We start from the raw sequence: 10,863 nt of genomic DNA on the forward strand, positions 1-10,863 counted from the left end.
CACAGTGTGAGTCAGTTGAGAGGAAACACCCAGTTGCTGCTGTAGGTGGGGCATGTTTGTGAGTTCAGGAAAGTGAAACTAGCCCAGCTACACTGTCCAGAGTCAGCCATGGCGACGGAGAACCCCGTGGAAAGTCTCCAGGAGGAAGCTACTTGTCCCATCTGTCTGGAGTATTTCAGAGAACCTGTCATTCTGGAGTGTGGGCACAATTTCTGCCGAGCCTGCATCAGCCAGTGCTGGGAGGGATCAGACACGGGTGTCTCCTGCCCCCAGTGCAGAGAAACTGTGCAACAGAGAAACCTCAGGCCAAACAGGCAGCTGGCGAACATGGTAGAAATAGCCAAAAGGCTGAGTTTCCAGGCAGCAAAGGGATCAGGAGGGGAGAAGGTGTGCGGGGAACACCAGGAGGCTCTGAAACTGTTCTGTGAAGAAGATCAAACCACAATCTGTGTGGTTTGCGACAGATCCCGGGCTCACAGAACTCACACGGTGGTTCCCATCGCGGAGGCTGCCCAGGAGTATAAGGTAGGGAAGTTTAATCACTAATAACTTTGGGTTTTAATGACAAGTTAATTTGACTGCAAGGTGTAACTGCACCATTCAGCTCTGTAAAGCCTTCACTGTACGGGAGATGCTATCACAAAACAAATGATCTGGCAGACTAGCAAGACAGGCAAATAATAATAATAACAATAAAGTCTTTAAAAGTACCTGGTGTGGGAAACTTTTTCGGGAACACTAACCGTTAAATGATCAGTGAGGCTTAAATCAAAAGAACTGCAGGCCCGTCTATGTGAGAGTGTTACCTTCAGATTGGAGAAGAGGAAGTTACAAGCTGTTGTTATTACTGATTTGTACCATACAGTGTATTATTATTATTTGCATCAGATGTGGGCACTGCACAAAACACAGTGAGGGACAATCCCTTCGCTGAGCAAGTTGCAGACTCACAAGACAGACAACGGGTGGGAGGGGAAACTGAGGCACAGGAACTTCTCCAAGCTCACCCAGGAGGTCAGTAGCAGAGCTGAGGATAAAACCCAGGCATCCCAATGCCCAGACCAGTTGCTGCCACCCCTGCAGCAGCACTGAGCAGTGCTGAGGGGCAGCTATTACAATGGAAAGGCGCTTTGATAAAGGCCCCAGGCCCAGGACGGAGATGAGATTTCCCCTGGGATTTAAACAGAGATGCCGGCCAGCACTACAGGAGGTGATTGTGCTAAACGCTGCGTGAACCCCATGCACCTTGAGTCCACACATAAAAGGGACAGCGCAGGTCCATGCCAAATACCATTGGGATTAGACCGGATTGCAGCAAAACTAACCCCTGGGTGGTGCTGACCGGTGTCAGTCTGAACTGTTTATTGTGTCTGTGGGCAAGGACCAGCCAAAGTGGTTCCATTAGTCTCACCATGCAGGCTTTTGAAATCTCCCAGAATCCACTGCTTCTGGGATCTTTACCATGGAGTGGGATTGTAGGTACCTACCCAGAGGCATTTCTAGTGAAAGCGTTCAGGACAGCATTAGGGCAAACCCCAACCCTTCCTAACGTACCTCAGCAAATCTAATGGGGTTTTCCCTAGTGCTTAGTCCAGTTCTGTACAACCAGAGCAATCCCAGAGCTTCACGGCTGAACCTCATTTGGGAGTTGGGCTCCTTGGAGAATCCCAGCCCATATTTCCAGCCATGGGATTTGAATCACTTTCTTCCTTTAATCTTCTGAAAACCACATTAATTAATTCACCCCCATGTCACTCCAGATTTCTACTATGTGCTGCACTACTAATGAATTAATACAGACCAGTCAAGCTTGGAGAAGTGAGGTCTCCCTCTAATTAATAAAAAGACTGAATCTGAATTGGAAACAAGTTGGAATATGACACACTCCCAGTCTCCATTGTTCGGTTGCATTTCCTTGGTGTTCCTGGTGTCATACGCTGGTTAGGACCAACAGTCACCTTGGGTTTGGGTGGACAAACATCCCCCTACACACCCCTCTCAGCCTTCAAAATGAAACCTCCCAAATCATCTCTGTTTCTACAGGAAAAAATTCAAGCCCATTTGAAGACTTTCAGGGAAGAGAGAGAAAAGCTCTTGGGATTTAAAGGGACTGGAGAGGAGAAAAGCCAGGAGTATCTGGTAGGTGTCTGTTGTTATAGACCTGTGGAGATTTGTGGTGAGAGGTCTGTTTGTAGGCAGATTCTTCTGTCACCTTGATCAGTGTGGATATATTTCTCCATGATCACAGATTTTCTGTGTTAGATTCATGTGCAGAATCGAAGCTTTCATTTCAGTTATGAGTTAATTTCTAGCCCTTGTGGCTGTCTTTGTGGATGCGTCATTTCTCTCACTGTTCAATTATTTGATTCTTTTTTTCCCCTGGAACTTCGGTCCATGTAATGCTGAGTCCTGCAAATCTTAGGGTTTGCAAAGAAGTTCTCCCTCCTGCACACTCAGTACCCCATTAAAGGACCCCAGGCTGGCTCCATGTTCCCTGACCAGCCCTTTCCCTATTGCTTTACAGAAACAGATAGAAAAGGAGAGGCAGAAAATTGTGTCTGAATTTCAGCAACTGCGGCAGTTCCTGGAGGAACAAGAGCAACTCCTGCTGGCCCAGCTGGAAAAGCTGGACAAGGAGATTGTGAAGATACAGAATGAAAATATCAACAAACTCTCTGAGGAGATTTCTCATCTCAGTGAGCTGATCAGTGAGATGGAGATGAAGTGTCAGAAGCCAGCAAGTGAATTCCTGCAGGTGAGACTGACTTAGAAACACTCCAGATGCCAACACAGGGACAGGACAGCTCCTAAGACATGGATTCAGGAGTTAAGCAGTGAGAGATCTCAGCATAACTCAGTGTGTGCGTTCCTGACATGTGAATGACTATTCTTCTTTGCAGAGTCACGGACACATTGATATTAGAGATGGAAAAACCCCATTAGCTAAGGGAATCCCTGGGCCTAGAGTGAGGGCAGGGCTTCTCTTCCCCAGGCTTGCAAAATCCCTTCCTTGGAATTCAAAGTGTGTGTCAGGTGGGGCTAAAGTTCTCTCTCTCTCTCTCTCTCTCCTCTAGGATATCACAAGCAGCTTGAGCAGGTACGTGGCTCTCTCTCACCCCCCCACACTTCACAAAGCTGGGAAAGATCTTGGAGATGATGTTAGCAACGTATGTTCCCAGGGCTCTAAAGCAAAATGTGTTGAGAAGTCACATTTTGGTTACAAATCTCTCTGATCAACTTAATACTGAGGTTCTCACCCTTTTATAGAAGACTCTGGAATTACCTACTGAATGGGAAACACTAACCACACTTATATTCTAGAGATGTCACATCCCTGGCCGGAATTCGAGGATGGAATATGGGCCTCGAGAGTCTTTCCCACCTGAGGACTGTTTAGAGGCCTGTGTGGAATGAACTGTGGAGTTGGTGCATCAGTTTTTAGTGGGCAGATTTCTACAACATTTCACATGGGAACCTGCTGTCCCTCAGAGCATGGAGCCCCAAGTAGTGAATTGGACATAGAGACTCAATTCCCATTTTATCCCCAGATCTGGTCTCTCCAGGCCAGAGTTGAAGAATATGAATGGGACCTTTGGGGGAAGGTGGCACTGCCATGGCCTGTGTTGCACCTGCTCTGAGGCTGGGAGAAGTAGAGAAATGCTAACTCCAGGCCCATTAGAGCAGCAACCCACCAGCAAGAACTTCTAATGAGTCACTAAGTGAAATATAACCACGTGAATGTTTTTCTCTCCAGGTGTGGGAAGGGGAAGCTCCAGCAGCCAGAGGAGATTTCTCCTGAACTGGAAAAGGGACTCAGTGATTTCTCCCAGAAAACTGTTGTCCTAATGGAGACTCTGAGGAAATTCAAAGGTACAGAGAAGAGATCTAGGAGGAATCGGGATAGGCCTCTGACACCGTAGGAAGAGCATGGCTCTGGGCCAATCCGTTCATAATTAGATTATGCTTCTATTTAATTGTCAGGTGATAATGCCACACAGCTGGGGTCCAAGTCACTCTGGTTGATTAATTCAAACTTTTATTTGTACCAAAAGCATGCCTTGCAATTACACCTACTGTTCAAGTAAGAAATGACAGACACACAGACAGAAGTACTAGTCAGTTGCCTTGTCCTGGGCCATAGGTGGGTCACGGTGGATTTCTCCTATGAAGCTCTGACTCCCCCTTACAATGTCTGACATACTATACGTATCCAAGTGATATATTTATTAGTTCTTTTCCAATCTCTTCTGAGTGTTATGAATATTAAGTACCAGATATAACTCATACACTGCACATGCAGGAACTTTTCAATTCGCAGGGCTTTTGCTGTACAAACTACTTTCATATTATTATTCTCTTTTCCCATTGGTCTATTACCACTGATTCTGCATAGGTCACTTTGACCCTTGTCTCCGTAGAGGGGTTTTTGAACTTTTCTAACTCACCTAGGCAGTACATTTTGGGTGTCTGTGTCTTTAAGCACATTGTGTGATCAAAACGTCTCTTTGTCCCACATACAGACTTATGAACATGTCACTTAATAACAAGGTCACTTAAGGCAACATTTCCCTTACATCAAGGAAACTGCTAACCAGGCCGAAGCCGAATCAGTCAGTATAAACGCACAATCTTGTTCTGTCCAAACATATGCATAAGAAATGACCATTGACCCCTTCTTCCAATTCTCAGTACTGAACATAATAACTAGCAGAAAGCAGACAAATGGAGCAGACGTAGCAGGGGCCCAGGCGTCAGGATATCTCACGTTAATTCAGGACTTACCAACACTACCAACATTCAGGCCCAAATGCAGCAAAACGGCCTCATTTTGGCCACCTGAGCTGAGTTTCTCTCTCCCCACTAGAGACGGTCCCAGAGCTGTGCAGCATCCACAGCTGCAGGTGGAGTCAGTGCGAGCTGCAGGTGCCCAACCCCCTGAGAACCAGGCCCCGGGGGGTAAAGGCCGACATTCAAAATCTAGATCCTAAATTAAAGGCCACTTGTTAAAGCTGGACCCCGTCCATCACTGTGCTCTGGTCCCGTACGGCAGCTAGTCTGGGCCAAATGAGCTGTGGGGAAGGAGAAAGCCCCTCCCACAGCGTGAGGAATCCCTCCAGCACAGCAGCCTTTGATGCCTCCTCCACAACAGCTGCAGGCAGAAGGAGTGTTCCTGAGAGGTCTGGGAATGGAGGGGGTTGGGAAGGGCAGGGTGGAAGAGGGAGGGGGTGGACGAGGGATAGAGGGACGTGGGCAGTGTAAAGCTGGGCCTCTGACACTCTGCACACTGGCCAAGAAACACGGGGGCCATTGTAGAAGGGACACAACTCTGGCTGGCTTCAGAACTTCCTCAGCCTGTGCCAAGGTCTGCACCGGCCCCTGCAGCCACTGAACAGCAGAGCAGACACAAACTGCCTCCCTCTCTCCTTCTGCCAGTACAGGGTGAATCTGGCCCATTGAGCCAAACTTCCCCCTGCCTCTAATTCCACATGGATAAAATGATTTTATTATTATTCATATTTCTGCCTCTGGAGCACAAGGGCCCCATTGTGCTGCTCTCTGTGGAGACGCTGAGCAAAGAGCACCAAACCGTACAATTAGAGCCAGGATTTTGCAAATTCCTAACATCTTGTTAGTGTCAAAGGGACCAAAGGGGGTAAAGTTACTTTTGTGCCAAAGTCTTTGCATGATCTAGTCGAGGTTACGACAAAAGGCAGTTAGTGAATGAGACAAACCAACTAGAGTCTGAAGGGCGGGAGGGGCTGATGAGGGAAAAGTAAATCTCACTTACAGATTGTCTGTCCTGGGATGGTTGGGAGGCTTCATGGCTGTTGATTCCATTGGGGAGAGATGCCTGAATGAGAGAGGAAACAGAAGGTTTCAGATTAGTTTCTATTAATCCCTGAGTGTGTCTCTGGGCCTCTCTGTCTCTTTCTCTGTCATGATGAAAACACAGCTCTATGAGTGAAGAGGGGGAATGCTGTTATAAACATGAAAGCCTGAAATCTCCTCCCTTTTATTCTATCCCCCTCCAGACACTCTGCCGTCTGCGCTGGACACAAAAAAGAGGGAATCCCTAGCATCATTCACACAGGGTGAGTTTGCAGGTGGAGATGGTCTTTGAATTATGAGAAAATTCCAGTGAAAACATCTTCATGAGATTGTTCCTAAAGTTACCAACCAAACCAGCAGCGACCAGGACACACACAGCCACAAATATAACACAGTAACAGTGAGGAGATCCCCAGCTGACATCGCACAAACAATCCCGTGCTGCGTTCATGCCCAAGCTGATGAACAGAAAAACTCACACTGAGCAGCCCCTGAACAGAGCTCTCTCCCCTGAGGGCTGACACATCCCTCTCCTTTACCCCGGTGCAGCATTGTCTCCCCATCGCTCTTCTCCAAAATCCTCCCTTTCCTCTGGGCAGGGCTGGGCTCTCCCATTAGAGCTGCTCACTGCATCCTGGATTGGGGAGATGCTCCCCTGTGATGCTGGCAGCTCCTCCCTTCTCTCGAGCTGAAGGATGGGGCTACCCCACCCAATGCCACCTCCTGCTCTCTGGTCTTCAGTGGCTGCATTTCTGGGGGGGAGCTTCCCTCTGGGGTTTAAAGCTGGCACCTGCCTCCTCTTCTCCCTCCTCACTAGAAGCTTCTATGCTGTGCTCGGATACTGGGAATGGAGCAGCCCCAGCAGGGGGAGCAGGGAGCTGAAGCCTCTGCAAAAAAATAAGAAGCAAAGAAAGTGGGTCCCATTACAGGAAGTTCAGTGACAGCTCTGCACAGCCGCAGGTGCCCAACACAGGGGCAACTTCCCGGGATCTAGGAGTGTCCCAGCCAGAGCAGGGCAGCTGGGGAGTGTGAGAAATGGTCCCAGCCTCCCCCGGCTGAGCTCTGCCCCTAACGCTCTGATTCTCTCTCCCCAGCGAATGTGACTCTGGATCCAGACACGGCTCATCCCGAACTCGTCCTGTCTGCGGATGGGAAAAGTGTGAGATGGGCAGACACACGGCAGCGAGTGCCCAACAACCCTGAGAGATTTGACACTCTGCCCTGTGTGCTGGGCTGTGAGGGATTCACCTCGGGGAGACATTGCTGGGAGGTGGAGGTGGGGGATGGGCAATGCTGGGCTGTGGGGGTGGCCAGAGAGTCTGTGAGGAGGAAGGGAGGGATCAGCCCTAGCCCTGAGGAGGGGATCTGGGCTGTGCAGCGGTGGGGGGATCAGTTCCGGGCTCTCACCTCCCCTGAGACCCCCCTGCCCCTGCGCCGGGTCCCCAGCAGGATCCGGGTGTGTCTGGACTGTGACCGGGGGCAGGTGACATTTTTCGATGCTGGTGACCAGGCCCCGATCTTCACTTTCCCGCCGGCCTCTGTCCCTGGCGGGAGAATCCGCCCCTGGCTCTGGATGGGGCCAGGATCCCGGCTCAGCCTGTGTCCCTGACATTGGGACCCTCTCTAGCCTCACACACCCTAGTCTCTATGACCCTGGAGGACTCCCATCTACCCAGTCCCAGGCCCTTCATCTCTATGATCCCTGGAAGCTCCTTCCCCCTCCCTGCAGCACCAGGGATGGGAGGGGGAGGAGGGTGAAGAACCCCTGGAGCTGCAGGGGGAGCAGAGGGGCCCTGAGGGGCAGATGTGGGGCTGGGCAGGGGCAGAATTAACAGCCGGGCTGGGGACAGGCAGACGTGGGGGTGGCCGGACCCAGCATTAATTAATGAGGTTTGGGGGTTGGGAGAAGCTGGAAGCTCCGCAGCGGCAGGGAGGGTTTGTACAATCTGTGGGGTTAGATCTCACTGGGGCTCCCAGCCAGAGCTCCTGCCGCAGGGCCACAGTCACCTTCCTCTGTCGCTGCAGGGCTGGCACCACAGTAATTGTCACACACACGCAGGGGATGGGCAGGGAGAGTTCAAAACTCACAGGATCACCCAGAATACAGTCTGTGTTGTTTTGAAACCTCATGTTTTGCAGGTTCAATTTCACGACTTTTGGTTTTGATTCATGATTTTTAACTTCTGGGGTTGGCAACATGGAGAGTCACTGAGGCCAGGGTGGGTTGAACCAGAGGAAACAAGAGGAAAAGATAAAGTAAAACAAAATAACCAGAGAATCCTGGAGATTTAAATTGACATTAGACCAGGGGAGTCCAGGGCTTGAGGAGGCGGCACCAGCCCAGGCGTGGGGATCGGCTCCTCTCGTGGGGACATGGACCTTGGGGCTGGATCTGTCCCTGGCTCCAGAGCTGGGGGCCCCAAGGGCTGGTCTGGATTGAAGTGCCAGGAGATCCGGGTCCTGGCTGGGGATGGGATTCTCCTTCCTCTGAGACGTTCAGGGCGTGTTGGACACTTGGCGGCGCCGTGGGGCCGCACGGATCGGGCACTGGCCTGTGCCATTCAACAAACCCTTCAGGGAGGGGCTGCCCAGCATGAGCTGCAGGAGCCAGGGCCTGGGTGCAGGCTTCAGGCCCAGCTACATACAAAGGGGGAAGGGGCAGGTGCGGGTCATGGGAACCAGGAGGGGGTCCTGGCAGGGGCTTTCAGGCTGAGCTGGGGTGCACGGGAAGCAAGCGGATTGGCTGAGGGACATGGGCCCAGCTACCTCCCGGGAGCCCTGCCCACACTACGGCCTGTGGGACGTTGGGGAGGCTGCTCCGACTCGCTGGCTGTGCTAGGCTGCGAGCGCCTGGGGCAGGGCCCATCTGCAGAGCTGGGTGTGAGGGACCCTGGGCTCCGGAGGTAGATTCTGTCTTTTTGTTCTGTGTCTGTGCAGCACCTGGCACCAGGGGTCTTGGGCACAAATGGGGCTGCTCGACCCTGCGGTAATAGAGCAATAATTATATTCCTGGCTGTGAAGGGGAAGTGGGCTGGAGCAAGGGGATGAGGACTGAGTGTGGATTCTGGTGTGCTATCCCAAGCTCTGGGAGGAGAGCAGGGTCTAGTGGATTAGTGTCGGGGGAGGGCTGGGAGCCAGGACTCTTGGGTTCTCTCCCTACATCTGGAAGGAGAATGGAGATGCTGAAATAAAACCTGCTCAATGAATGTAAACGAGTGTTAATTATTTATTGCCATCTGCATGGCACTGCTGGACCCTCCCCCTGGGTTCTGTTGCAGCTTCCCACAGTCACTGCTTTGAGTCAAATCAGCCTGTGGGAGGATCCCAGAGCCAGAGAGAGACGCCTTCTTCTTTTCACTTGGGATCACAGGCTCCTGGAGGATCTTCTATGGGCAGCTCTGTCAGCGAAAGGGAATGGGGGGGCTGGGCTGGGGCAGGAGCAGGAAAGGGTTAATACAGGTCACCCCAGGAGACCTGCTGGGACTGAAGGATAGGGACGGTTCCCCAGGCAGGGGCAGCACAGGCTGGAGCTGGGCAGGAAGCAGTCAGGGATGGAAAGGGACCTGCCCCAGGTTCTGCAGTCATGCTCCGCCAGAGATCACTGCTCCCAGGGGGGCATGGGTGGAAAATAGGCTGGGGACGCTAGCTCCAGTGGACTCTCGCTGAGGGGGCAGTGGAGCAGGAAGTGCAGACCAGCAGCCTTGGGGATGGGGACACCCCAGACACAGGCCCTAGTTAGCAGCAGGTTTGGAGGAGCTGTGCTGGGGGGGCTGAGTTGAGGAAGGAGCCACTTCTCAGCTCCAGATTAGGACCTCCTGAGTTTTAGCTCATCCCATCCCCCTGGCTCCATCCCATCAGCTTCTCTCTGTGTTCCAGGAAAATTTACCTAATTGATACAAATGATTCCAGAACATAGTCAAGGAACGTTGGAGGCTAACCACAGCGATCATCGGCATTGACTCAACCAAACCCCACATCAATCACCTGGAAAAGGAAAACATATAATCTAATTGAAGTTAAACAAATCACCAGCTGGCTTTGGTTTATTAACAAGTATGCAAGTTTAGACTTACATCTATTGACCCAAAATGAAAGGTGATCCCCAGAGTCTTGAGATCCTGTGGTGAGTTTGTGTGATCTAACATGCTGCCGGTTTTCATCTGTCTAGACATGAGTCCATCAGGCTGGTACAAAACTGGTGAAGAACCTTCTAGCAGTCCCAATGTACAGTGAGTGATTTTCATGCTTAAGTAGATGGGGTCCCTCAAGACTTAGTCAGAGCCCAGGATCTTAATTAGCCTGAGGTGTACGACTGAGATGCACATTACTTAGCACAGCTCTTAGTGATAAACAGCTCACAATTGGTACATCAGGGACAACATCACCAAGGATACTTCTGGCCTCACTTTGTTCTCAGTGGCCCACCTGGTCCCCACTGCTCCAAGTGCTAGGTGCAGATGGGTGATTTCAGAAGCACAGAGCACTTACTGATTCAGCCTGAGGCATCAGTTCTTTTAACAGCACCATGATAGTTGCTTGGTCATTCAACATAAAATATTGCTGTTCCACCTCAAGTATCATCTTCAAACGCCCACTCCACCACATTGTCACAAAATGGCCATTTCACAATGCATTCTTCTCTGTTGATCAACCAAACTATCACCACAGAAGGAAACCTCAACTTATATTACCCCCAGGAGGACCTGGATGGGAACTGATTGTTCAGTTAGGTAGGGAAACTCCATTGTTCCTGATTGGTTAGAATTCCCAATTTTGATTGGCTCATTAGTCCGATTTTTCCACCAATCCAGGACTTCCTTTTTTGATCTTGGGCTCCTGCTCTAACAACTGAGCAAGTCTGGCTCCCTCTCTAGCTGGGGATTGACTGGGAGGGGCTGGTCGTGAAAGTCACTGGCAACATCAACCCCCCCTTTCTGAGACCCCTGTGGAATAAAACAGTCCAGACAGATTCCTGCCGAGAGTCACATTTTCATTTTGTGTAAGCTGGGTCTGAATGAGAATGAGCTCCCCCCT

The 10,863-nt window shown here is 50.9% G+C and overlaps 1 protein-coding gene across 1 annotated transcript; it reads left to right on the forward strand.

Annotated features, from left to right (window-relative positions):
* The first annotated feature begins 2 nt into the window (after positions 1–2).
* Positions 3–4,751, forward strand: LOC137167287 (zinc finger protein RFP-like). The gene is made up of 5 exons (XM_067569373.1): positions 3–525; positions 2,044–2,139; positions 2,525–2,755; positions 3,075–3,097; positions 3,755–4,751. The coding sequence occupies exons 1-5, from the start codon at positions 109–111 to the stop codon at positions 3,918–3,920; spliced, it is 933 nt and encodes a 310-aa protein (XP_067425474.1). The 5' UTR covers positions 3–108; the 3' UTR covers positions 3,921–4,751.
* Positions 4,752–10,863: the final 6,112 nt, after the last annotated feature.

Source organism: Emydura macquarii, unplaced genomic scaffold, assembly GCF_026122565.2.
Source record: "Emydura macquarii macquarii isolate MOO-44397 ecotype Brisbane River unplaced genomic scaffold, CSIRO-AGI_Emac_v2 contig_2921, whole genome shotgun sequence".
NCBI classification, from domain to species: Eukaryota; Metazoa; Chordata; order Testudines; family Chelidae; genus Emydura; species Emydura macquarii.